The following is a 27,965-nucleotide window of genomic DNA, read 5'->3' on the forward strand; positions in this document are numbered from 1 at the left end:
TCAAATTAACCATGTGGTCATTAAAAAGCAAGAGCAAAATCAATTTCAATTTCAACATTGAAATGGTGATCTATTTTAGAAATTATATTCCATTTAATTTCTATATCACTGAAATAAAGTGTAAAAATCAAACCAAACAATTTCTGAAATAGAAATCACCACATGAAATCAGGGGTAATTCTGACCGAGTTGTTTTGAGTCTTGTGATTCTTTGCCGAGTTAGAAACTTTTTTTTTGGTAAACAGTTAGAAACTTATTAGAATGTTACAATTTGGATTCAGGGTTTTAAAAAACAAAAGTATGGAATCGGGGGATTGGATCGAAATCGGCCAAAAATCCAAGGAAATCGGCAAAACCCCACCTAAACCCTAAGTTGCCGTACAAGGTCAGTCCGATTCGAATCGGCTTGTTTACCTGGTAAAAAAAAACGAAGCTTATAGTTAGCTGTGTGACCCTGTGAGTACCGAGTGGTGAACCTTTTGAGCTCGAGTCCTGTGACCGACGACCCTATCCCACCCTAAATTTTTAGCGCCTCTTTTTGCTGGTACAGAACTGGTTGCGCTCAGGCTCTCTCCTCAGAGAAGAAGAGAATTGTGGTGGTGCAACGAAGGTAAGCATTTGAGTAAAATCCCTGGTATTCATTCTTCTTTTCCTGCTAATATCTTACTATGGAGAGGTCTTCGTTTCTGTAATTAAGACTATAGCAATGATTTATCGGAGTATTATTTGCCATCGAAATCTCAAACGGGCAACCAATGGATTGAACAATCTCCACTTGCTTAGGGAAAACTCTAACTATGGATTTCCGTTTCTTCCCTTTGGTGGAATCATGGATACTAAGAATTCCGATTCCCGCTGCAAAACCCATATCTATTATTGCGGAAAATTTAGACTTTCAGCACCTAAGGAGTATTCCAGTTGGATTACCTCAAAAATTTCTATTCAAAACCGTAGTTTCTGCAGGAATTTATGTTCAGGAAAGAGCAGTGATGATTCCAGTGAGTGGACGGAAGACCTGGTTTATTTGGATGAATCGGGTGAGGTGATTTTCTCTGGGAAGGGAATCCGTTCGGTGGAGCCTGGGCTGGATGGTCATGTCATGGTTGGTGGATTAAAAAAACCGTTTTTGAATGTTTCGGCTGTTGCCAAAATTGTGGAGATTGTGAAGAGATGGAAATGGGGACCTGAAATGGAGACCCAATTGGATAAGCTCCATTTTGTTCCGAACATGGGTCATCTAAATCAGGCGTTGAAAGAGATCGGAGAATCGGAGGCCTCATTGAGCTTATTCCGATGGGCAAGGAGGCAATCTTGGTATTGCCCGACTGATGAGAGTTATCTTCTTCTGTTTGAACGATTGAATCAGATTAGAGATTTTGAAGGAATTCAGTCGTTGTTCGATGAGATGATTAAAGAATGTGGTGACACAGGAATTTCGTCATTCATGGCATATAATCAGGTGATTCAGCATCTAGCTAGGGCTGAGAAACTGGAGGTTTCCTTCTGTTGTTTCAAGAAACTTCAAGACTCGGGATGTAAAATTAATACCCAGACTTACAACTCACTTATAACACTGTTTCTGAACAAGGGTCTGCCTTATAAGGCATTCGAGATATATGAGGCTATGGAAGTAGCTGGTTGCTCATTGGATGGGTCAACCTATGAACTGATGATACCGAGCCTGGCAAAATCTGGACGTCTGGATGCTGCTTTCAAGCTCTTCCAAGAGATGAAAGAAAATGGATTTCGACCCAACTATCCCATCTTTGCATCTCTAGTTGATTCAATGGGGAAAGCTGGGAGGTTGGACACGTCAATGAAAGTGTACATGGAAATGCAGGGTTTTGGCATTAGGCCATCAGCAACAATGTATGTGTCTCTGATCGAGTCATTTGTTAAGGCTGGTAAACTAGATACGGGTCTGAGGATATGGGATGAGATGAAGAAAGCTGGGTTTAGGCCCAATTATGGGCTCTACACGATGATTGTTGAGTCTCATGCAAAGTCTGGAAAGCTTGATATCGCAATGTCAGTTTTCTCAGATATGGATAAAGCAGGGTTTCTACCTACACCGTCCACATATTCTTGTCTCTTAGAAATGCATGCTGCATCTGGACAAGTGGACTCAGCCATGAAGCTCTATAACTCTATGACCAATGCAGGTTTGAGACCTGGTCTAGGCACATATACTTCCCTTTTGACAGTCCTAGCAAATAAGAAGCTTGTGGATGTGGCTGCCAAGATTTTACTTGAGATGAAAGCCATGGGGTTTTCTGTTGATGTGAGTGCCAGTGACGTTCTGATGATCTACATTAAGGATGGGTCAGTTGATCTTGCTTTGAGGTGGCTGCGTTTCATGGGTGCATCTGGCATTCGAACTAATAATTTTATCATCAGGCAGCTCTTTGAATCATGTATGAAAAATGGTTTGTATGAATCAGCTAAACCTCTTCTTGAGACTTATGTAAATTCTGCTGCAAAGGTTGATCTCATTTTGTATACATCAATCCTGGCCCATCTCGTAAGGTGCCAAGATGAACAGAATGAGAGGCATTTGATGTCGATCTTGAGTGCTACAAAACACAAGGGGCACTCTTTCATGTGTGGGCTCTTTACAGGCCCAGAACAGAGAAAGCAACCAGTTTTATCGTTTGTGAGGGAATTTTTCCAGGGCATTGATTATGAGCTGGAAGAGGGTGCTGCCAGGTACTTTGTTAATGTTCTCCTTAACTATCTTGTGCTCATGGGACAAATAAACCGAGCTCGGTGTGTCTGGAAGGTTGCCTATGAGAATAAGCTCTTTCCCAAGGCGATAGTCTTTGATCAGCATATTGCCTGGTCACTGGATGTCAGAAACTTATCTGTGGGGGCTGCTCTCATTGCTATTGTGCACACTCTTCATAGGTTCAGGAAGCGGATGTTGTATTATGGGGTTGTCCCAAGACGAATCAAATTAGTTACAGGACCCACCCTGAAGATTGTGATAGCACAGCTTCTAGATTCAGTACAATCACCGTTTGAGGTCAGTAAGGTTGTTTTGAGATGCCCAGGGGATTCTGTCTTAGAGTGGTTTAAGAAGCCGATTGTTCAACAATTTCTTCTAAATGAAATTCCTTCTAGGGCTGATATTCTCATGCACAAGCTTAACACTCTCTTTCCAAGTTCAGCACCGGAAATTAGATCGCTATCTCCGCCTAAACCGCTAGTTATGGGGAAAGCCATGTAACAAATAACAGTAGTCAAGATATTTTATTATATGCTTTGTACTGAAGAAAATAGAAATGAAAGAAGCTGTTCTTTTATTTTTTGTGTTTCCATTCCTCAATTTTCACTTTGCAGTTGATGGTTTTCAGATCCATCATATTCTATTTATGCTATTAGTCTGTGTTTTCTTAGGCTTGTGTGCTTGACAGTAATGTTTCACTTTTCTGTGATTGACTCTTTGTTTTTTTCTTAAGAACAGAGAAATTAAGTCTCGGGAGTCTGATTACCTGGTCTTATCAGAAGAAGTTACAATTTGCTGTTTTTGGGGTTTTCATTTATCTATTGACTTACTTCATAGTGAGTGTCAATGATGCCTACTTCTTTTAGCAGGTGCAAAGATTTGGATCCGGCTGGTGTTCCAAACGTTATGATACTGAACATGTTTTTTCTTCAATTCGAATGATATATTGGCTTCTCAGTTTTATTTTTTTTTTAATGATTATCATTATTGTCTTTATATTTATACTGGACTGAAGTACACTGTCAGTCTCGTTTTTCTCTCTTGAAAGATTACTAAGAGGTATATATTGGCATTGGAGTACTTGAATATAGAATAGAATCAGAAGACAGACCAAATACGCAGCCTACCACAGGTACCTCATTGAATTATACATTCTCTTTAAAATTTCCAAATAATATTGTGCATTCGCTCTTGAAACTATATCAATGTGTTGGTAAGTATGGTCTAAACCTTTGTGACACTAATGTATGCTAAGATATTTCTCATGGAAGATTTGCAACTTACTAGATTAGATTTTCTAACATCTGTTTTTCTTTACTTTTCGCTCATATACTGGACATGCAAGTGTAATTATTCAATTTGAAGATCTGTTACCTGGATAGAGACAGATTAGGAGTCAACAAACAGGTTTATTTATTTATTATTTTGAACCACTAGTGTATATTATTTTCAATAAGCGTATACTTATTTATGATGTGTTTTTCCTGCTCCGCAAGTTGAAGTATTTTCATTTAATTTGCGAGATGTACCAGGGAACCTCATCTCCTTTACAAATTATAAGTTGCATTAAGTTATAGTCTGACATAATTCAAGTAGACTGTGCGTCATGCTTGCCATTTTAACCATGAAATGACAAAGAGCAACACCACAACCAAGGATGAACTTTACCTCAAGTGCAGGGCAATCAAATACTTTTGGCCACATTCAATTCAACTCAGCCTTATCCCAACTAAATGGGGTCAGTTACATGGATCCTTTTTCTCCTGTCATTTCTATTTAAAACCATGCTTGTAACAGTCCTTAGATATGAAAAATCAATCCTCACCACTTCTCCTGGTCATTTTAGGCCTACCCATGGTTCTTTTAGCTCTTCAATTTGAATCAAGTTATCCATTCTATACTGGAGCATTCGCAGGTCTCCGCTACACATGTCCATGCCACCTGAAACAGGGTTAAAAAAGCTGTTAATGGGTGCTGTGAATCAGGGAACACGGAGGAGGCACTCAAGTTGATGGATGAGATGGCTTCGAAAGGTTTTAAGATGAATATTATTACCCTTGTTATTGTTATTTACAATCTCTGCAAGGAAAATAAGCTCGATGATACTTATGGTCTACTTCATTGTGCCACAACTAAGGGCTATTCTCTTGACGAGGTTAGTTGATGCTAAAGGGAATACAAGCTGGGAAGGCCAAAAAGTACTTGGATTAAACTCTGCAAGACTCTGATTGAAGTTCCTTGGCATTTTCAAATGCATCAATTACCTTTGTAACAAAACCCAATTTCAAAGAAGCAATACACATATTGGAAGAAGAATGGCATTGAATAATTATTGCCATCTCTCTGTTCTGTTGCAGGTAATTTGAGGGTTTTTTTTGTTGTCGAATTTCTTATCCAATTTACAAACAACAACATCAATAACTCAGCCTTATCCCAACTAAATAGGGTCAGCTACATAGATCCTTTCAAGACAAAGTAGGGAAAATTGAAGTCCTCACAAAGGGAAAGGAAAGTAAGAGGGATGAAGATAAAAATGAAGAAATGAGATAAGAAAAGTGAGAAATGGAAAATGAAAAATGTAAAATGAAAGATGAAAGTAAGAGGAAAGATGATAGCCCTGAAAAAAAAATCTGTTACCGAGTGTTTATTAATGTAATGATGTTTGCATCTATTTGTTGACCAAAACAAGAATACCATCCAGACCTGCAAAGTTGCCGATGTTACCATTGAGAAAATGTTGATCTTCAGTTTCCATTTTGAAGATAGGCTGTACAAACCGTTGAGATATTATTTTAATATACTATTCTAATTCGGGTTGTAGAAGGACCATCATGAAGCAGAGTAACAGAGAACTGCTTCTGCATCTTGACTCTGATATGTCAGTGGCTTTGTCAATTTTTAGCCTTATTTTGCTCAAGGCTATCTGTACATACATGCCAAAGGCAACATTTTGAGGAATTTTATAGGTGGCCAAAGTTTGTAATTCTGGAGTTGATCATCATGTTCTTTCAGTACTGCAACCCAAAGGCATCGTTTCATGTTGATTTTGTTGTGACTTTGCAGGAACAATGTTTAATATCTTCAGTTTACCTATTAGTTGTTCCTGCTGATCATAGCTTTTCATGTCTCTTTTCCCCTTCTTAAAGTTGATTGTTGATTTTATATCTTGCAGGGATGGAGTCAATGTCAGAATCACTTCTCAACCTTGGGTGTGCTCGACTATATTAACTACAGCATTAGAGAGGATATATCTTCACTCTTGACTGTTGTGGCACAATGTTCAGGGCTTCCTCTTGTTCTTGGGAAATTTTACTAGCAGAAAGCAAGATGAGATTTATTAACCAAGGCATTTTACATAATGCTGAAGAGACAATGGGAACCATGGTTTGTCTTGCGAAGTTGGCGTGTAGTTGCAATCACTGATTCCTGAGAGCTTGTCAAGTCCTTCATGGCCATGCTTTGCACTGCACTCTCTCTTGATTTATTAGGTTAATTTACACAAGAGGAAGACATTGCAGTGTACAGAAAACTGGTTTGGTGTTTGTACAAAAACTTTGGGCCTTTTGGTTTATGTAGTACAAGGTGCCAATTTTGCCCACTTGATGATGCAATTCTTCTTCCCCCCCCCCCCCCCCCCCCAACTGTGCCAAGGGGTTTGTTGTGTTGTTGCAGATGTAGAATGTAAGACTCAGAAACAATTTTATGTCCAGGCATTAGTGTAATTTTTCATTCACCTTCATTTAGTACTCAGAAATCAATTTTTTTGGAACCAAATGTCCCTGATGCTTGCATGTTACAGAGGACAATTCCAAGGTGCCCAAGCTTGGTCTGGAGTAGATTGCCTGGATCAGATAAAAACAAATGAAATGGAAGCTTGATATAGTAATTATGTTCATGCTGGTAGCACAGTGCTTGCGAATCTTTGCGAATTTGTGGCATTTGGCAACCAACAATTGGAAGGTATGCTTCTATCAATCAATTCCATGGCATTCTGTTTTAGCAGTGCAAGAAGGTCGAGCTTGGCGCGTTGGTCAAGTGCTCACTTGCTGAATGCTTAGTCACGGGTTCAAATCCTGGAAACAGCCTTTTTGGAAACAGGGATAAAGCTGCGTACATTTGACCCTCACCATACCCTGCTAAACGCTAGAGAGCCTTGTGCACTGGGTACGGCCTTTTTTTCTGTTTTAGCACTGCAACGAGCATTTCAGCCCATGTAAAACTTTCATCATAAGTGTCGTGTCCTTGCAAGTTGAAGGACCACTAGCTGTTTATTAATGATACAAGGAGCGTTCTTTTGCCAATAACATGTGGTTCCAAAGGACCAGTTTTTCATTGAGCTTAACCTGAGAGGCATAACAACGATTGAATCGATTGGTGGCTTGAAATTGAAAGCAAAGAATGGATTACTAAAGTGTTGAATAAAATCTAACTGAAAATTTTGTGAATCACTAATAATTTTAGATCTGATTTTTCACCGAACCAAACTTTTATCAAATTATTTGCAGATTTGCTACTTATTGTTATATTAAATGGACGTTTTTTTATTTTGGGTAAAATTAAGTGGACGTTTCAATAAGCTTCTTCTAGGCTTATGCAGGCTTTAAAATATGCTGCAGAAGAAATTATTTTGATGCCTGCAATATATCCCGAACCAGATTGAAATCAGCCAAGACACATCCAGATCCCGATTCCAGGTTTTTAAACCCTGCTATGAATTGCATTTTGAAGCAAGGATTCAGGGATCGGACTGGGCCCAGCCAACCCCAAGTTAACTCACCAGGTATGGCAGATAACATCTCACTTCCTAAGGCCATCCATGGTTTAGGTCAGTAAACATCTTTCAGATTATGATATGAAACAATAACCAGAAGCAAATGCCCATTCTGGACACCAGAAAAATGCTATTCTTGATTCTGTTCATATCAACCCTTTTTGACTCTGCCTACAGAGTTGAGCACTCGTCTTTGGTACCTCTTGTCTACATGCACCTTCGTAACCAGCCACCAGCAACAATTATAAAATAGAAACAGAACTTCGAATATCTAAGAAATCAGTGCCACCTGAAAATCCAGCAGATTTGCCCCATTTTGGGATCATAAATTTTTTAAACCACCCATTCATCTTCAGCTGCAATAATAGAACATAAAAAGAAAATTGCAAAACACCCAATGGACTGAGATTAAAGAGTGAACAATTCAAGGAAACATATCTGACGATACATTATGTTGAAAAGGACTCTTAAAATTCTAATAAACACTACAACAAAAAAGGATAGTTAAAAATGAAAGCCAAGCAATGAACAATAACACTTATCAAACGTTATTACATCTCTCAGAGTTGACACCCCCACATTTTGAAAAAAAAATGGCTATCTATACTCTTCTTCGTTTGAAAGAATACAAGAGAGTTAGTTTTGGTGACCAGTGGTGTCGTCCCAAAAGAACACAAAATAAGACTGGATTTACTCTTGGGATTCTGGTCTATGGTTCTAGGAGAATGCTTGCCCTCTGGAGAAGTTCTATATAGCTCATCCACCACAGGGCATGGTGCAACTAAAAGGCCATTCGACCAGCAAGCCTGCTTTCAGATATCCTTCTGTCAATGGCAGCATCAATCGAGTTCATCTGAAAAATACAACCATACTACTGAAAATCAGATAGAAATTATCACCACCAGTCATTCTCCAGAGACAATTTAGATATTAAGGTTTACTTCTATGCAAGAGATACCAAACTTGTGACAGAAGCTGACCTGGGCCAAGTCTGAATGCACTGTACGATCAAAAAGATAACAAGAAATGCTATGAATGGGAAAAAGCCAGTTGGCAATATTCTCACTCCTCCCAAACCCCCACATTTTGTAATCAAGCATAGGGAGAATGAATACCAACCAACAGATTAAAATTTTCAACAAAGCAAATACATACACTATTTTTTTTCGCGTGGACCGATGCTAGGTTGAAGAACCCTCCAGCTGATCACAGCATGCTTGTCAGATTTGTAAATACTAACTACCAGTAAAGATAATGTGAATACCTACTTGAATCTTTTGATGCCCACAAAATCCAGGGAATTGCTTGCAAGCCGCAGAGTGGCAGTTAAATATAGCACCATGCCCCCTCGGCCAACATAGTTAGAACTAGAATGATATTTGATTAAAGGGCCCATAGGATCTTTTCAAAGTTTGATCTTATTTAACATGGAAAAAATTCAGGCCCAGTATTCATTTGAAAGTACCTCTAACATATATAAGAATGTCTGAATAATTGAATCTGAAAGCAGCAAAGATAAAGCCTTACCATCCATTCGGATGTGCAAAGCAACTCGCATATCCATTTGAATGAATAAGAGGGGAGATACAGTAACAACTTACCTGGCTAGTCTCATCATGCACCTGATACTTTGGTAAGGACATTCTTCTTTCCTCCTGGTAATAAAATAAACACATGTAATCAGCAGAAATTTTCATAACTGAGTGGGACCTGGATCACATCTACTCAATCAATAAATTCATTGAATATAACAAGCAGAATAAGTAGAAACTACTAACCATGGACATGGCCTCATCATCCCAAACTAAATAAACCTCATTAGCTCCTGGTTGGCCTGCTGGAGCTTTATTAGCTATCACAGGAGGCGGCCCTATTGAAGGACCACCAGTATTTGGACCTGAAGCGTATGTATGTGAATTGACAAATGAACCACCTACAGCAAAAGCAACACCAATAAAAAATATCAAACACCATACAGCAGGAAGAAAAGACTTGGCATAACAATAAATTGAAAATAAAATGGGGAGAAGAAAGAAGCATATTTGACAGCAAATTTCCCTAAAAGCGCATTCTCATAATTATCTCAAAATTCATCCCTAATATGTGATACATATTTTATATTTATTTATGTTTTCATAAAGTAGGAACAATTATGTATTATTAAAAAAATTTAATCAGATATAATCAGATTCAAATTTGGACACCATCTCCCTAAAAGTGCATTCTCATAATCATCTCACTTTGAATTGAAAACAAAACAATTCTAACATCTTTAGCAACCTTCTTAAACTACGAGAAAATCGTTTGAGGTGGCATGGCCATGTTCAATGGAAGCCTTTGGATGCTCCAGTATGGAGGAACAATTTGATTCAGATTGAAGGAATTGGAAGAGCCAGAGGCAGACCTAAAATGACCCTAGGAGAAGTGGTGAGGAAAGACATGCATAGCTTAGGCCTTGTATCAAGTATGACCTCGAATAGAGCTGATTGGAGGGCAAGGATCCATGTAGCCAACCCCATTTAGTTGGGATAATGCTGAGGAGTTGTTATTGTTGTATTAACTGGCAGAACATCTTCTACAGAAACATGCTGTAATTTTGCTTACATTAAAAAAAATTGCTGCAATAGATGTCATCATTTTATAATCAAGTGGCATTGACAAACAAAAGCAGCTTGAAGTGGGAGCATTGGGATACCCATTGGAGGGACAAGATCTTCACTTATGTATGTGAGGATAAATAATGTAATCAAGGGTATGTATGTAATTTTAATTTACCTATGTGAAGGGGGAGATAAGCTGGTCATAGGATATGTTTGGTTGGTCCCATGTATGTGTCAACAGTTGGTTATTGGCTTACAGGGGTGTTCTCTCGCCAGATCTGATTTCAGGGTTGCCATATTCACTCCATAACTGCATCTTTGGGTGATAGCTAGTCGGAACTAAGAGGGTTGACAGATGGGATTAATCTTCTGAAGTTTCAGCTCGATTCGATTCTTTGTGCATGAGTTCTCACACCTGCAACCTAACTCACTCACCGCTGGTTTGATGTTTATCGAAAGGAAAAAGATGATCTTTGTCTTTTTTTAAAACCTTAATTCTGTCTTTCCATTATTACCCCCATCTTTCCTCTTAACTCTTGTGTCTCTCCTTAATTTGTGTTAATATCAATATTACCCTTACTCTTTAATTGGTAATCCATGTCTTGTCCATCCTTTCTTGTCTGCTTAATTGAGCCTTTAAGATTCCGCTTTTTTACAAAAGTGCCATCCATCTTGAAAAACTTGAGTTTTTTTACAGAATTGCCGCCTCTTTTGCATTTGGATTTTATTTGTTTGAGTGGGCCCACAAGTGATCCGATAAGGATTATTGAAGCCCTGGATTCACATCATGACTAGTATTATGTATAGTTTTTTATTGTTTTTTTGTACTTCTATTTGGGGCCAGACTATTATCTTATTATGTTGTAGTGTTGGTATTATCTATTATGGTGGTGTTAAGTGGTGAGAGTAGTTATATGGGTAGTTATTTTAGGAAATAACTGTTTAGAGGTTTAATAGGTAGTTATCTTAGGTATTACCAAAAAAAAAAGATAGTTATCTTAGCAAATAAATGTTTTTTGTTGTGTGATGTTAAGAGGCCCTTTGTACTCATTATTGGAAGACAATGAAAGAATTTGGAACTGGTGAGATTATTCTCTTTTTCTGCAGCATGAGTGACTGCAATTATTGGAGTGAATCCAAGATGGTGTGAAGCCAAGATACAAATCTATCTTCTTCTTCTATCCACTCCTCCGTTTTGAACTCTATATCTACAGCAAACCATCCCTGATCGATCCCCCAAATCCATTGTTGTTTGTTCCATCATATTTCTCTCAACCTCCATTTTCATTTCTTAAGAGCGTTCCATTTGTTCCAGAAACTCTAATAAATCATACCTGTTGGTTGGAATAGGACTGATTGCGATGAAAGATATGGAATCCCAATTCCCAATTCCCTTGCGCCCCTTAACTAAATCTCCAAGAAACCCAATTTCCCCTTCTTGCCTAGACCTGATTATTGCTAAATTTCTTACCAGTTCTTATATCAATCCCAAATTTTCCATTTTTTGTCTCAATGTCAGCCCCCAAATACCTTGGATATTCTTCTACCAACAAGAAGGAGGCCTTGAGGACACATTATGTGGAGTTAGGTAGTGATTGCACTTATTCACAATATTTGAACCCGTGGAACAGCGAAGGCAGGTATTGATCTATTATGTTTCTTTTATTAAAATTTCCTTTGCATACTTGGCAAGAAATTCTGCGCATATGATTTGTTTGTTTATTTATGATTGCACATGTTGAGAATGTTTACATGTATGCTGAGATATACGAGTTGAATACCCTTCCCAGCATTCCTAGTTCCTACTTTTCAGTTAGGATAATTTTCTAGGCTTCCCAAACCTGTCCTACACCACATGGGCTATAAGTTGTTAATGTCAATCTAGAAAACTGAAGTCTTGACTAGTTAGTAAAGTTAATGTAATAGTTGTTGTCAAGAGTTCTAGATTTTCCTTTGGATTTTTCCTATAAATAGATGTAACCCCCCCCCCCCCGGGCGGGTTGAGAAGAGGGCGGGGATTGAATACTAGTAAGAGGAGGGATTTAATGAAGCATATATCCCATAAGGGGAAAAGGATAGCTTTATCAATCAAGGGGGGAGGGGGTCATTCAGAACTTGCTCACGCGCTACATCTTTTACCACTGGCCAGGCCCACCTGGACCTTTTCCCTTCGAATGACTCAAAACTAAGCTATTGAATCAAGGGCAATATTTCTCTCGAGAACTGCATAATTGGTAAAACGCTCTCCGGGATGAACCAATTCAGCACAATACCACACCAAAATATGGTGTGATAGTGCGAAGAGGCCCAAGAGGTTGACCAGCGACAAAGCAAACTGGACGATAGGACCGTGTTTGAGGAAAATCAAACACATGTTGCCCTAACGTCGAGTTTACAACTGCTGATGCAACAGAAGGTCCAAATAAACACTGTACCACACTATATAAGAAATAAAGTGGCCACCTATCAGTACCTGAGTGTACCTATCAGTACCTGTACAACACTGAACAGGCTGGCTTTTCTCTCAATTTTAGTAGGAAGATTCTCTCTTTCTCTCATTACTCTCTCCCCCTTCTTTTCCTCCTAATTTTTCTCGTCCTTATTGGAACAGCACAACAGTTTTGTCTCCTCTCTTTCCTCCTCCATCCTTCCATCGAATGTTAATTTTAGAACCTAAATTTTAGCATATAACTTTCCCTACTTCATCTCATCCACGACAACCATCAATCACCCTCTCTCATCGATTTAATATTTAAGTTATTTGTATTTCTGAAATTTTTTTAATTGGAAGCTAATTATTGAAATCTGGAAATTATCTTCTTAAATTCTGGCCATTAGATATGAGAAACCTGCAGATCCATCTTGATTGATCTGCATCAAAGCTTATCCATACCCTTGTGAGGAGAAATATATGCATTTGAAGATGAAAAGTGATACATATCAAAATCTACACAATAAGTAACTCGCATAAAAAAGTGTACAAACATGTGGAACTAAACATTTTCAGGATGTGTAAACATTTGTGTAACCAAAAAATATTGAAAAAGTAGAGTCCCCTGAGGTATTAATATGCAATTCAAGTAAAAACAACAACAACAAACTCAGCCTTATCCCAACTTGCAATTCAAGTAAATTAAACAAAATACAATATGGAACTTAAGCGAGAAGAGAATTAAAACCTTGAAGAGTTGGTACATGATAGATATTTTCTGTAGAAGTGTTCACACTTGAATATGTGTCAAGCAAGCTTTTAAGCTCTGCTGAAGCACTTGGGGGAGTTGTCGTTGAAAGAACAGGGGCTGAAAACGGTGAGCTATGAGTTGGGGCAGTAGCACTCACACTAATTGGAAATAAAGGTTGAGATACAGCAGGAACAAGCAGGGTGGATGAGGGTAATCCAGGTGGAGTGATTGGAAATGGTGGTTGATGTGGAGATGTGGTGGACGAAAGAGGAAGCTGCCCAGTCTGTATAGGAAATAAAGGCTGCTGTGCCAATCCCACAGGTGCAACAGGAGGTATTGAAAGTGCTGGATGCTGTGGAAACCAAGGTTGCGGGCGAGGAGGAACCGGCCAACCTGAAGGAGGCACTGCTAATGCAGAATTGTATCTGTAGCCAAAGATAAATAAACAAAAGAAGTGGTTAATTAAAGTGGTCACATAGTATAATTTAAAGAAAAAATAATTCCATTTTGTATACATATCCGCAAGATAGTGGACAATAATTTAATCAGCTAATTTCTAATGCAGCAACTAAATACATACTAGAGGAAATGCAGAATCAAATTTTGAAATCTGATTCTGCTTCTGATTTCAGTCATGGCCAAAACTCAATATTTGTGATTTCCACTTCAGTTTCAGCCATTTCAACCTATTACTGCAATTTTTAATGTCTTCCATTTAATTCAACCAAAATTTGATATCATACCAGAAAACAAAAGAGTTCACACTCGCCATATTATCCCAAGAATCAGCTTTAAAAGAATAAAATACATGGTATAATTAAAAAACATATGTGGCATCTCAAATCAGCAATAGAAATGCTTAATCCAAGAAGAAATGCATACATTGGTTGCATTGCACCTAGAGTGGACTGTGGAGGAAACCCAACACCTACTGCTCCTGGGACCATACTGCCAAGCTTTGGGGTTGGAATCTCCAGTTTGATCATCTTTGATGGGGCATCTTCATCTGGAAGGAATTTTTTCATACTCATCAGAAGGTTTAGTAAATTAAAAGCTTAACTCCAGACCAAGAACCATTACATATCAACCATCCTCCTTGATAAAATAATATGAATCATAGATGGAAAAATGAAGGCAATACTTAAGCACACCAGATACTTTCGACAAAGGAACAGGTTTACAGATGACCAACTCCACAAGGTATCTATGGATGGGACTAAATTTTGTGGACAGGTGGACCCCAAGTTCCCATGCTCACATGTTAAAGTTTCAGCCTAAACCAAGTTGGCCAAGTGGCAAAATAAAACACTGAAAATCCACCACTACTGCGAAAGTGCATGGCTGCATGCCAATACATGGGAAGGTATATGATTGAATTTGAACCAGAAATTTGACACATGATTCCCTAGATATCCAATGGTTGGAATTTCCACATCACCATTCCACGTGGCACAACTAGGTATGTCCATCCATAGATACCTCATGGACTGCAAACAAATATAGAATAGAAAGCTATAGCAAATCATCAAAAATAAAAACTCTCACACAACACAAGATGCAGATCCCAACTTCTTACATCTGCTCCATGAACATTCATGGAAAATTACCTTGCTCTCCATAGTGTGCCGTTAAAATATCAGGTGGGATCCCTTGCATTCCGAAAATCTCAATTTCCGTTGATTCTCTTTCAGGTTTAGCATTAGGAACCCTGTATTGTTCAAGATTAAGGAAATTCAGCAAAATGACAAAATAAATGACATTAAGGATACACCAAGTCCCATTGTAAAATTATTAGACGAACCCAAAGAAATTTAATGGCCAAATAGAAGAAAATCCACAGAAGAACATTTTCCATGTCTTAAAATAAAAATAAGGGAGAAAGACCGCTGTCCAGCTGCGTAGCGTATGATGCTAGCGTCTCCTGTGTCTATCTCTCTCCTCCCACAGTAGGGGGCAGATATGTCATTTCATAGGAGGGAGGAGAGAGACAGACGAAGGAAGGCGCTAGCGTACACTACACAGCCTGGGAGCGTTCTTTCTCCCATCAATAAATACACAGTTTCTACAGCCAATTAGTCACCACTATTCAGTAGTTTGTCAATAACAAAAAATGTTCTGTCCAGGAAGAAAGTTCATTTGATTATTGAGTTTCCATTTTACATACTCTATTAATTGTGTAATTTCCTTACAATCACAGGGAACAGGACTCGATAATCCAGAAGAAAATTCATCCTTTGTGCAGAATGAACTTTACTATTCCAAACATGAAGAACATACACCAGAAAATATGTATTGGTCTTCCCAAACATCATAAATGCTTCCTTTGTGCATGTGATGGTTTCTTGATGCAGAAGCAATTTCTTGGAAAGGGCTAAAACCCGTTGGGAGACTCATATGAAGACGAACCAGGTCCAATTGGGTTTCTGGGTTTAGTAGGATATTTAATTATTTACTTTAGATTTATTAATTGGATTTATCTTGTAATCTTTTCTTAGTTTAGGCTAAGTAGCGATAGTGTTTGAGTACAAGTTTTATCTAAGTTTTAAAATCCAGGCTAGAATCAACTTTAATTTCAGTTTCAGATTCCAAATAGGAGTCTTTATTTCCTCTTTAAATACAAGTTTGTAACAGTCATTTTACTCAGATTTGAGAATGAATTTTATTTGAGTTGTTTCTGATACCTAGATGGTGCCACACAGGTTGTGTGACCTTCTCTCTCCTCATTTCTCCCCCTTCTTCCATTCTTCTTCTTTTATTCCTCCTACACTGTTGTTATTCGTTCCTTTTCTCTTTCCTCTATCAGTTTTCTATTTTTATTTCTAAGCTCAGTAGCTAATGAGATTTCCTTTATTTCACTTCGAGATTTGGGGTTTAGATCATCCATCACATGCAATTCAATCCTCCAAGACCCAGATCCAAAAACCCTTTTTATATTGAGCATGCAGCCAAGTTTCGGACCTCCAACTAAAACCAGATCTGAGGCTACTGCCAGGTTCAGTTGCAAAAAATTTTCCATAGTCTAATATCGGACTTTCTGGCCTGATTATTGCTTGCATCTAGAAGGGATTTGAATTACTTATATAATGTCCAAGGTTTAGCTTGGTTGTTATAGCTTGAGTTTCATCCACCGAAACTAAGAGTTATTAGTGTTGTGTTCTGGTTTCACGAAGGAAGAAGAAGACTTCTCCTTCCAGTCGCATTCAACTCTTGTCTTTGGTAGTTTCCATTAATACCCCTCATATCTTCCTTTATTCTACTTTGTCCACAGTTTACATACCCTTCAAAGTTAGTCCAACAATAAATACCAATACCTATCATATCCTCTCCTCTTTACTTACCTTGCAACCCTTTGAAAAATCTTGGTATATCACGAAATTGCCACTGCATCTTAGATTTGAGCTATCTATTATTCGAGTGGGCCCATAAGTGATCTGAGTCAGGTTTTGGAACCCCGGATCCGCATCATTTCTAGGTATGTTTATGAACTCTTACTCTATTATCTCCAGAAGTTTTCTTTAAATTTCAAGCATTTATGAAGTATATCCATCACTTTGGTGATTTTATAATGTCTACACAAAAATGTCAACATTTTTCCACAATATATTTCCATTTCCTGAGATATTGAATTAGTGTCCAAAACCAAACATTTGATTCCCCGAATATCATATAGCTGTCAACTTAGAAAGACCTGCACCAAGTGAAGATCTCTATTGAAGAAGAAGAGCCTATAATCGAATTCATCCTTCCAAATCAACCTATCTCACCCTTGCTCAATTCTTTGGGAATTTGATGACATTGAGCAAAGGAAGATTTGTGATGATCATCTGGTGCTAGATTACCACAAGGCTCATGGTTGACTTTTCCAATCAGGGTGGTCTGATGAGAAAGCATCTCAAGCTCCAAATCACGATGTTTCTTCTTCAAAAAGTCAATATTTAACTCGATCATAGTTCGAAAACACGACCGAGATCTCGGCGAGTTTATGCATTTTTTTTGGGTTTCGGGATGATGTTTCGGTGGACAAATGGCTTCAGTTGGCTCCGAAACTTTAAGGGAAGCTTGTTTTAGGCTTAATAAACATATTTCAATCTTCAAATTGGTATAAATTAAAAAAATAAAAATAAAAAAACCAATTTGGTATTTTAGATTCACATCCTTGGTTGGCAGTAAACGGCGAACCCTTAATGTAAAATTGCCTATTCTACACATTATTTGAGTACTATGAGACATAATTGGCAAGTAAAACAAGTAAATTATGCAATAATGAATGAAGACACATAATATTGAATAAGTATTTAAAAATAGTTAAAGACTTAACGTTTCTACTACAAACTCCTCCACGTGAAGTGTTCACAATGCATACTACATAGACACCCAACAGTGAACAATACATTAGTCATAGACACCCTACTTCACTAGTCTTCCATGTCCCAACTCTCAACAATACAATCGATCTCTTTGTAGTGATGTGGCAACCCCCAGTAGTGTATCCCAGTTGTATTGAGTGATGATGTAGCCAAAAAGTCAAGAAACAAGGTTTTCCCCCTTTTCTATCTTGTTACTTCGAAATTTTGAATTGTGTTCTCGAGTTGGTGCTTTTTTATAATGTGGACTGCAGCAGTTTTCCGAAATTTCAACGTGACAGCATAAACTACCGAAATTTCAGTCGAGATATTCGAGTTTGTGCATATTTTGTGTCCCGTATGTAAACTCATCTCGAGAAGCTCGAGATTCTAGAGTTTTCCGAGATCTCAGCAAGTTTTAGAACTATGAACTCGATTGACATTATGCATATCTGGAACATGGCCAATGTTATGACTTCTAAGTCACTATAAGGTTTTCTCCATCACCTTTTGATGCAGAATGATCACCCAATAGGGCTTATTTCTTTAGAAATAGGCCTAGGGTTGGGTTATATACATGTTGGGCCTTTGTTCCCAAGGGTTTTTTATGTATTAGGCCATTTTAATGAGCCTAAACTAGGGGTATATAGGTTGCATACGGGATTAGCCCAATACTTAGTTTATTTTCCTGTTTTTAGATTGAACCGGTTTAGAATTGGTTGCACCCAATTGGTTCAATTGGTTTAATTTAAGTGAAGTGTTCCTATTGGTTAATAGGTCCTTATATCCTATTGGTTAATATGAAATCTTCTTTTAAATTAGTTATTTTAAGTTAGATATCTTTTAACTTAAGTTAGTAGTGTTAAATAGGTCTTTTACTGTTTTAAATTAGTTAAGTTAGATTAAATCTCTTCCTTCCACGATTTTTGAAGGAAAAGACTTTAAATTGTACTAGGACTTGGTATAAAGCCATCTTATTAATATAGTAAATCGTGGAGAGCTCCCTCACATTGAAATTTGAATTTAAAAAATCCTGCTGCAGGCCGACTGCTGCTGCTGTTCTGCTCTTTTGAGTGTGCATCCTTGTGGATTTCAAGGTAGAAAGGGTGGGTGGATTCCTGCGACTCCTTACGCCGCGACGACTGGGAGGATCTCTCTCTGAAGGTGGTTTCATCCTTCATCATTCAAGCTGCAGCCGGTGGATTCCAGTGGTGAGTTTAAGTTTAATTTCTGTTTTTTTTTTTTCATAAACCCTCATTCATCTAGAACCTATCCAGATCTGTTTCTCCATCAGAAATCACTCAAACTTAAGCCATAGCCTCCCCTCACCATTGTCTATACTCGACCCTAGCTGCTGCCCATAATCAACAGTCAAAACCCTAAATCCCTCTTCTCCATTAAAACCCAAAAAACCCTAATTTCTGTCTAGACTTATTCAGCTGTCAGAATCCCTTCAAATCACAACCGAACTTCCATTCCCTTGTCCCTCACACTCGACCTCGAGCCCTGGTCATAAATCTCACTTTAAAACCTAGTTTTGGTAATTTTTCCTAATTTCTAAAACCCGAAACCCTAACCCTAAATCTGCAGAATTATAAAACCTAATCAAATCCTATTTTTTTTATATCAAATTAATCCCCTAGACCTACTGATCATTACCATGTATCACATTCATCCCTAACCCTAGCCTAAACCCTAGATTAGCCCTAAACAGCCCCAAACTGCCTAGCCAAACCAGCAGCCTTGTTTGGTGATCCTATTACCTTGGTTCCTAGTGGGACTACCCTACCTAGGACTACATTATTTTGGTATCAGAGACATGGCTGAACATGGCAATCCGGTGCTGCCACAACCACTCAATCCTATGGCAGCAATGTTCAAGATGTTTCAGAAGTTCACTGCTGAGCAAAAGGCTATATTTGAAGAGATCAGAGCTAAACAAAGGACTATCACTGAAAGGTTGCACCTGATTGAGCAACGACAGGTTACTCCTCATAGGGACATCAACATTCCCCTAGATGAGGACAGATATCAGGTCCAATCCCAAGTTCACCAACCTCACAGAAGGCATAGGGAAGACAGGGATAGGCACAAGGATTACAAAGAAGACATGTATAGAGAATATAAATTTACATTGCCAAAGGAAATTGAGAGAGCACAAGTTGAAGATAAAACTGAAGTGGCAGTGAATTGTGATGAAAAGAAAGAGACAACCCCTATAGCTTCAAAGATGGAAAGTCGACATGTAGAAGACCCTACTGAAGTGGTCAATGTCGAAGAAATCAAAGAAGACAAAGCGGAAACAGCAGAAGATGAAGAGGTGGTTGAAAACACTCCACAGAAAGGCAATGACCTTCAAGATGCTGTTCTTGAAAAGGTGAAGCTTGTGTCTCAAGTGTTCAATAAGAAGGTTGCTAACACTGAAGACTCTATGGACAGGACATTCACAGTTGCTGCTGATTCAGAAAGCGAACACATAGAGTTTGTTATGCCACCATGGTTCTTCGAAGAGAAAGCTCCACGCCTTGGAGATTTTATCCCCAATGTTCCTACTTCATCGGAATTCTGTTTGGGGATGGTCAAAGTTGTTGGTCACATGTTGATTCCCCTTCATCACTACAAAATTCGAGGACGAATTTTTTCAAGTTGGGGAGAGTTGATGCAGAATGATCACCAAATAGGGCCTATTTCTTTAGAAATAGGCCTAGGGTTGGGTTATATACATGTTGGGTCTTTGTTCCCAAGGGTTTTTTATGTATTAGGCCACTTTAATGAGCCTAAACTAGGGGTATATAGGTTGCATACGGGATTAGCCCAATACTTAATTTATTTTCCTGTTTTTAGATTGAACCGGTTTAGAATTTGTTGCACCCAATTGGTTCAATTGGTCTAATTTAAGTGAAGTGTTCCTATTAGTTAATAGGTCCTTATATCCTATTGGCTAATATGAAATCTTCTTTTAAATTAGTTATTTTAAGTTAGATATCTTTTAACTTAAGTTAGTAGGGTTAAATAGGTCTTTTACTGTTTTAAATTAGTTAAGTTAGATTAAATCTCTTCCTTCCACGATTTTTGAAGGAAAAGACTTTAATTTGTACTAGGACTTGGCATAAAGCCATCTTATTAATATAGTAAATCGTGGCGGGCTCCCCCACATTGAAATTTGAATTTAAAAAACTGTTTCCTGCTGTTGGCCGACTGCTGCTGCTGTTATGCTCTTTTGAGTGTGCATCCTTATGGATTTCAAGGTGGAAAGGGTGGGTGGATTCCTGCGACTCCTTAAGCCATGACGGTTGGGAGGATCTCTCTATGAAGGTGGTTTCATCCTTCATCATTCAAGCTGCTGCCGGTGGATTCTAGTGGTGAGTTTAAGTTTTTTTTTTTTTTTTTTTTTCATAAACCCTAATTCATCTACAACTTGTCCAGATCTGTTTCTCCATCAGAAATCACTCAAACTTAAGCCATAGCCTCCCCTCACCATTGTCTATACTCGACCCTAGCTGCTGCCCATAATCAACAGTCAAAACCCTAAATCCCTCTTCTCCATTAAAACTCAAAAAACCCTAATTTCTGTCTAGACTTATTCAGCCGTCAGAATCCCTTCAAATCACAGCCGAACTTCCATTCCCTTGTCCCTCACACTCGACCTCAAGCCCTGGTCATAATTCTCACTTTCAAACCTAGTTTTGGTAATTTTTCCTAATTTTTAAAACCCGAAACCCTAACCCTAAATCTGCAGAATTATAAAACCTAATCAAATCCTATTTTTTTTAATATCAAATTAATCCCCTAGACCTGCTGATCATTACCATGTATCACATTCATCCCTAACCCTAGCCTAAACCCTAGATTAGCCCTAAACAGCCCCAAACTGCCTAGCCAAACCAGCAGCCTTGTTTGGTGATCCTATTACCCTGGTTCCTAGTGGGACTACTCCTACCTAGGACTACATTACCTTTTCTTGGGGGCTATTTTTGGAAGGTCAAAATTATCGTGAGTGTGAATTTGGTTTCATTTGAGTACACTAAACTCAGAAGGTATAACTACAAATGAGCTTAATAACCTGATCTCAGTAGAAGCTAGACTACAACAGCAAAGATGTCCCAAAACATAACCCAACTGAGAAAATTTCCTGTTCTGCTAAGATCTTCCCACTCATTAGCATACCTAGACTTCCTTTTAAATAGAAACAAGTCAATTTGAAACCAAAAACCTAGCCTTTCTGATAAGATAAAAAATCACTGTGGGTTGCTCTCTGCCATCTGTATCAGCAGCGAAACCTGGCCATAATCCCACCGTCATCAAATAACCCTCCAACACCGGGACAGTATCTTTCGTTGACTACGCCCTCCCAATCTCTAATAATTCCAGTTATACTAGACAGACCAGAATTTCCTAGATAGCATCCTTAAAAAATTGAGTATCCTATGCCCATTGTGTAGGAAAGAACAGATGGATAAACTACCAAAACACAGGGCAATACTGAACAACCATCATAAGGGTATGTAAAACCATAGTAACTGGTATAAAAGTGAAAGCATTTAGGCTTATGGCGGCTTCTTCTTGTGGACACATCTTCATGGCTTTTGTACTGCATATCTGCAGTCCGATGACCTGTTGCCTTCGCAGCAATACAGTTCATCTGCTTTCACGTACAAGGTATGAGGGAGAGTAAGTAGAGGCAAAAAGAGATAAAATCATGATGCAGAGGCAGTACAATCGCAGTTCCAACAATCACAATTTTAGTCGTTGGTATGTAACCAATTCTAGAGGATACAAAGAACCCTCCAAAACAATCATATGTCTACCATAATGCAACGGTAATCAACCAGAAAATCTTTCAAGCAAAGTAATGGGATTAAATATCTGTCGCAAAAGTACCAAGATACAATTTCAAGAGAACAAAAAAACGAATCACTTCAGGTACAACGTTTTTTTATTTTGTTCTACGTTAGGGTTTAGAGGAGTACTTGGTGACGTTCTCCTTGTGAACCTGAAGAACATGTATGGCCATTCCTCCCGCAGTGGAAAGCTTCTTATGACAGACATGGCATTTAAAATGCCTAGCTTTCTGATGCTGAACAAGGATCTTCTCATCGTCGAATTCCCGATCGCAATAGTAACACCAAACTTTCGAAGGCCTCTTCTTCTTCTTGCCCATCTCCCTTTCTTAATCTCCTTCTCCGAAATAGGAGTCTGTCTTACTTCCTCTCCCCTCCTCGGAAACAAAGGAAAACTTAGGTTTTTCTCTTACGACGAGCTTCAATTAGGGTTAGGGTTTATGTCTCACTCTCGATTCAAAAAAATAGGAACACGTAGTCGCTGAGATTAGAAACCCGGCCTCTCGAGATAACTTTTCTAAATCTCTCCCTCTCTGCGAAAGGTGTTTAGCAACTTTTTGATCTGTTAGACTTAGACTAGAAGTAGGAAGAGGGCTTGTTAGATTCTTCTGTAACGTTTTAGATGGAGGAAGGAAAGATCCGATGCAGATGGAAACAGTGAGAAAACAAAGAGAATATTCTGTCGGTTTCCTTGCCCAGAATTTCCCGCGTTGGGCTCCTTTGTAGCGCGACAGGGAATGTAGCGCATATCCAACGGCTTACAGTACTCGGACAAGCAACCCAACACTCTACCTGTGTAGGGCTGCGTGCCCGAACACTGTAAGCCATCGGATGGTGGGCTATAAACCCTATCACGCTACAAAACCCAAATCTGAATTCCCCCGCCCCTTCATTTTATTTCAACCAAACAGCCTTGGATTTTTTTTTCTTTTCTATTTACCAATTTCATATTAAGATTTTAAGATGATCTTTAACACCCCCCCCCCCCAAAATAAAAAATTCTAAGATGATCTAATTATATGTTACATTTTCTTTTTTTTGGATAGAAAGTGCAATCCATTAGAAAGAGAACATGAGGTGTAGGAAACGTCTACACTCGGGTTCAAGTTTGGTCTTGTCGGTCCAAACCCGCCTTGAGGGTAGGTTAGGACTTGAAATTTTTAATCCTAAGTTAAGGTCAGGTCGAGCCAGGGTTGAGGCCTTCGGACTGAGTCTAGCCCAACCCGGCCCGACCCTATTTTAAGTTTTACTATAAAATATATATTGATATAATACACATATATATTATAAACTTTAAATATTATCCACATTTTGTTATATAATATATGATATATGTAGATAATAAGTGCTATAAAGTATAAACATTTTATTATGGTATTATTTTATGTAAAATTGATACTTTTTTCGTCAGCCCATGCATCCTTCGTCCTCCCCCCCCCCCACATGATCAGGGCCAATTACGATCAGCCCGGCCTGACCTTGAAGGCGGGTCAAGGTTGGATTTTTCAGGCCCTAAGTCAAGGTCGGGTTGGGCCTAGTCCCAGCTAAGCGGACTCAAGGTTGGGCTAGGGTTTTATAAGGCCGGCCCAACCCGACCCTGTTGTGGCCCTAGTCTACATGTGTTTTTTTTTTTTTTTTCACTTTTTAAGGAGAGAATATATATATAATAGAAAAGGGAAAAGGAATGCTAGCCGGTGTTGTGCCTCAGCGTGTACCAATGCTCAGACACAATCTGGAGCAAAAAAGACCGTTGGTGCTCTCTAGAAAAACAGAAAAGACCAAGGGCAGCACTAGTCTTTCGCACCAGGCTATGTTTGGGAGCAAGTACACGCTGAGGCACAACATCGATTAGCATTCTTTCTCCCAATACAAAAATTGAATGAATAGACATATCCTAAGGATCGCCAGTTCTTGGGTTTTTGGGACTGATTTCAATGGATTGGAATTGAAATCAGCAAGGACCGAATTGACCCCTGATTTTGGATTTAAAATCTTTTTTGGTAATGGGAGGACTGAGAAGGTGAGACAAAAGTATAATTTATTGGGAAAATCATAAAAGAAATATTCCATAAAAAGTATTTGGAGAAATACAGGTTACGTTAAAGAGGGACTTGGCGCAGTAGTAAAGTTGCTCCATTGCAACTTAACGGTTGCGGGTTTGAATTTGAAAACAATCTCTCTGAGAAGCAAAGTTAAGACTGTATGCATTATGACCCTCCTTAGTCCACCCAATGGTGGAAGCTTCTGGGTACGTCTTTTTCTTTTTTAAGAGACTAAAAAATTTTCCCCTAAAACAAAGTATCAATCGTGGGTTGTGGAATTAAGATAGTTTTTCACTTCATTTGTGTATATGTAAGTTAAGAACCCATCTTATACAATCAGGGTAGTTTACCAAAAAATTGTGGATTAGTGAAACCACCCAATAATGTTAGCTCCATGGATGTAGAGTACTGAGGGGTTACACGCAATAACATAACTTGATTAAGATTTCAGCCGGGAAATGAGTAGAAACGACCAAACCGCCAGAATAAAGCTTTGCAGCGTTCTTCGTCATGGCTGATCACCAAACCCAACCATCAACACATACTAAATTTGATATTCTCTCGTTCCTTTTGTCCACCACGAGAAAGATTCCCCCTCTCCCGAATAAGTAGGCAGGAGCACACCATTGACACATAAACACAAACACTTGGAGAGACGATCAAAGAAGACATTCAGAAAGAGTGATCGAAGATGAGAAAGGAAGAGATGGGATTCCATGCAGACCCGAGGAACCAGATGGTGGCCTCTCTAATGGCTCTTCTAAGTCGTTGTGTGAAGTCGGCCAACGGTATTCTCTCAAGGAAGTCAAGGACGAGGAGGGAGGAAAGGATGTTGGGTCGTTATTCGCCATTAATAGATCCATTAATAGATCCGCCGATGCGGTTGCTGATTAAGATGAGGAACAAGGCTGTCACCTTGAAGCTTAAGAGAAGAAGGGGAAGAAGAGGGAAAGAGGATTGTGGGTTTGGAGATGGAGGGTTGTGGCAGAAAGCCATATTGATGGGCAAGAAATGTCAGCCTCTTGAGTTCTCCGGTGTTCTTTACTATGACCACGAAGGGAAGCGACTCTCTGAGCCACGCAGATCGCCCTGTCCGAGTCCATTGTACAACTAATTTTTCTTCTTCTATTTTCAACCTCGCTATCTAGGATTCCATCAGTGCGGCTAGGGCCGTACGAGAATGGTTCTCAGAAAAACCTGATCTGCACTCTCTAGCTAAGAGGGAAGGGTTGTTACATATTGGATTATGTAAGAATGGTGTAGTTTTGTAGGTTGTATATGGTTATGATGTGCTAATGTAAGTCATGTGATTATGATATGGTTATCGGAGAAAAATAGTTTGACTTACTCCCTAGCCCAAAGGGTCCGGTCCTTGACGTGTAGGATTGATTGGCGATATTCCACTCTATGGCTTCTAAAAACTTGTAATTCAGAATCCATGTGTATTATACATTCTTATGAGTAAAGCTTTGTTTACAAAAAAACAAAAAACAAAAAAGTTATGTTAATTATGTAAGTTACATGAGGTTACTTTATTAATAGAAGTCATGGGTTAGTAGTTATGAGTTATCAATTATTGTATAGGAGTCACAGCAAATCCTCTACTATCGAGCTGCTAGGGAGGACCGTGCTGCCAAGACATGACGAGACACGCTATAACCACCTTACCCCTGCCCGAGCGTTTTGCCCAAGTGGGGGTAAGGCGGCCATTGCACGTCTCACTGTGTCTTGGCAGCATGGTGCTGTTGAGCAGTTCAACAGTAGAGGATCCAAATTGAATATTATCACCCAATGATTTCTCTATGGAAAAAAAGGATTGGGAACCTCCAAATTATGCCTGGATAGCCAAAACCCTCTATTTTCATAGGTGGGCTTTAATTTCACTATCACATATTTTTATCTTTCGTGTAAAATTTCCTCTTGTGACCCCCATTGATTGAGTTTTAGCATTCGAAAAAGGGATTAGGGTTTATGATTGAGCACACCCACACTTTTGTAGAGAGGCTTCAAGAATTGGGTTGAATCCGCTACAAAAACACTAAAATCGGCATCTGTACCATTCCGGATCGGCTGAAATCAGGATCAGTGCCAACAGATTCTGATCCAAACGGACCAAACCAGACTATATATTATGCTGGTCCAATCCCTCCACATGAGCTGGGCCAATTGGGCTTTTATTCTTACATTTGATTAAATAATGTCCATTGGTTTATAGACTGGTTCGAACCCAAATAGCCTGAACCGTTTGTAGACCAAAACCAACCAAACATATTTTAATCAGTCTTGGTCTAGGAATTGAGATCAATTATATAATCGGCTGGATTTGGTTTGGCCTAGAATCCTAGATGTGTCTTATGGGGTAAGTTCGGCCCAACTGGACCCAATCAGGGCCATTGATTGACACCCTTACCTGAATGCCCTTCCCAAAACAAATAAACCTTAGGGGTGTAGGAGTAATTTATCCAAAAGTAAAGAACCCAACGATCTTCAGCTAAAGCCCATATATTCAAAATGGGCCAGTGTCACCCCACCTAGCCCATTAGTGTTTAGGTTTCTAATTGTGGATGTTTTTTCCAGCCCTGCCTCCTGAAACATCATAAACGGGCCGGGCAGCGAAGTCAGGTTCAGACTGGCCGGGCCCAATGTGCAGCCGTGGTGTTGAGGTCTCATTTCAAACATGATTTTTAATATTAGGTGTTGGGATCAGATCAAGTGTCTCCACCAGTCCTTATTGAGATCAGCCAACACATCTATGATGGCTGATATCAGAACCTTTTCCTCTAAACTCAGCAAGTTTAGACGCATCAGCCATAGGATCCATGCATGTCCAAGGACTAAAACTGCTGGGATTTTGATTCCGATGTCCAAGATTTGATTGGATCTCTCATCGACATCCATCCGCTCCTTGAATGATCCCTTGTGGTACCAATCCAATGGTTGTCAGCATATCAAGCATGATTTTAAAATTAGGGAGAGGATTCTCTGAGCAAGTGGCATAGGGAGAATGCACCAATGATGTGTGACAAAATGTATCGTACAATAAGAGATAGCAAGGTCATTTCACATGAGAATAAGAGATATATAAACGGATCAAGCTCCTCTGCAGTGTGGGGGTGTGCCGAGCTCGACACATGGCTGAGGTGACATTCCGATGGCGGGGATGGATGCTCACCACCCATGGTTGCTTCAAAGTGAGAAGAACAAAAAAAGTACTAATGTTGAAGACAACAAACAAAATTTATTAGGTTTTGTTTAGTTGTAAACCAAATGTATGGTCTATGAATAGTATATGCCCCAATTGAAGAGTAAAAAAAAAACCAGACTAGGTGTGTTTCAGCGTTTCACATGACTCGAATAACAACACCAAGTCAATAAAAACTCGACTTAACTCTAACCGAGTCTGATCATTTCTTAAACTTATACGAGTTTTCATGATTCTTGACCAAGTTTCATTTTTTCTT

At 38.9% G+C, this 27,965-nt stretch overlaps 3 protein-coding genes across 4 annotated transcripts; 2 read left to right on the top strand and 1 right to left on the bottom strand.

Moving 5' to 3' along the window:
* The first annotated feature begins 558 nt into the window (after positions 1 to 558).
* Positions 559 to 3,565, top strand: LOC122640524 (pentatricopeptide repeat-containing protein At1g79490, mitochondrial). Of its 2 annotated transcripts, XM_043833739.1 has the most exons (2): positions 559 to 800; positions 861 to 3,565. In XM_043833739.1, exons 1-2 carry the CDS (start codon positions 707 to 709, stop codon positions 3,224 to 3,226), a joined length of 2,460 nt encoding a protein of 819 aa, XP_043689674.1. In that variant the 5' UTR covers positions 559 to 706; the 3' UTR covers positions 3,227 to 3,565. The 2 variants fall into 2 exon arrangements, with proteins under 2 accessions (XP_043689674.1, XP_043689673.1); XM_043833738.1 differs by having other exon boundaries at positions 559 to 3,565.
* A 4,435-nt stretch (positions 3,566 to 8,000) lies between these two features.
* LOC122640980 (protein SUPPRESSOR OF FRI 4-like) lies at positions 8,001 to 22,961 on the bottom strand. The gene is made up of 7 exons (XM_043834285.1): positions 22,592 to 22,961; positions 14,886 to 14,986; positions 14,161 to 14,284; positions 13,276 to 13,703; positions 9,275 to 9,429; positions 9,098 to 9,151; positions 8,001 to 8,349 (listed from the first exon to the last, which is right to left on the bottom strand). The coding sequence occupies exons 1-7, from the start codon at positions 22,780 to 22,782 to the stop codon at positions 8,278 to 8,280; spliced, it is 1,125 nt and encodes a 374-aa protein (XP_043690220.1). The 5' UTR covers positions 22,783 to 22,961; the 3' UTR covers positions 8,001 to 8,277.
* A 2,234-nt stretch (positions 22,962 to 25,195) lies between these two features.
* Positions 25,196 to 25,618, top strand: LOC122639222. Its single transcript, XM_043832045.1, has one exon. It carries the CDS (start codon positions 25,196 to 25,198, stop codon positions 25,616 to 25,618), a length of 423 nt encoding a protein of 140 aa, XP_043687980.1.
* The last annotated feature ends 2,347 nt before the right edge of the window (positions 25,619 to 27,965 follow it).

Source organism: Telopea speciosissima, chromosome 9 (genome assembly GCF_018873765.1).
Source record: "Telopea speciosissima isolate NSW1024214 ecotype Mountain lineage chromosome 9, Tspe_v1, whole genome shotgun sequence".
Lineage (NCBI taxonomy): Eukaryota > Viridiplantae > Streptophyta > Magnoliopsida > Proteales > Proteaceae > Telopea > Telopea speciosissima.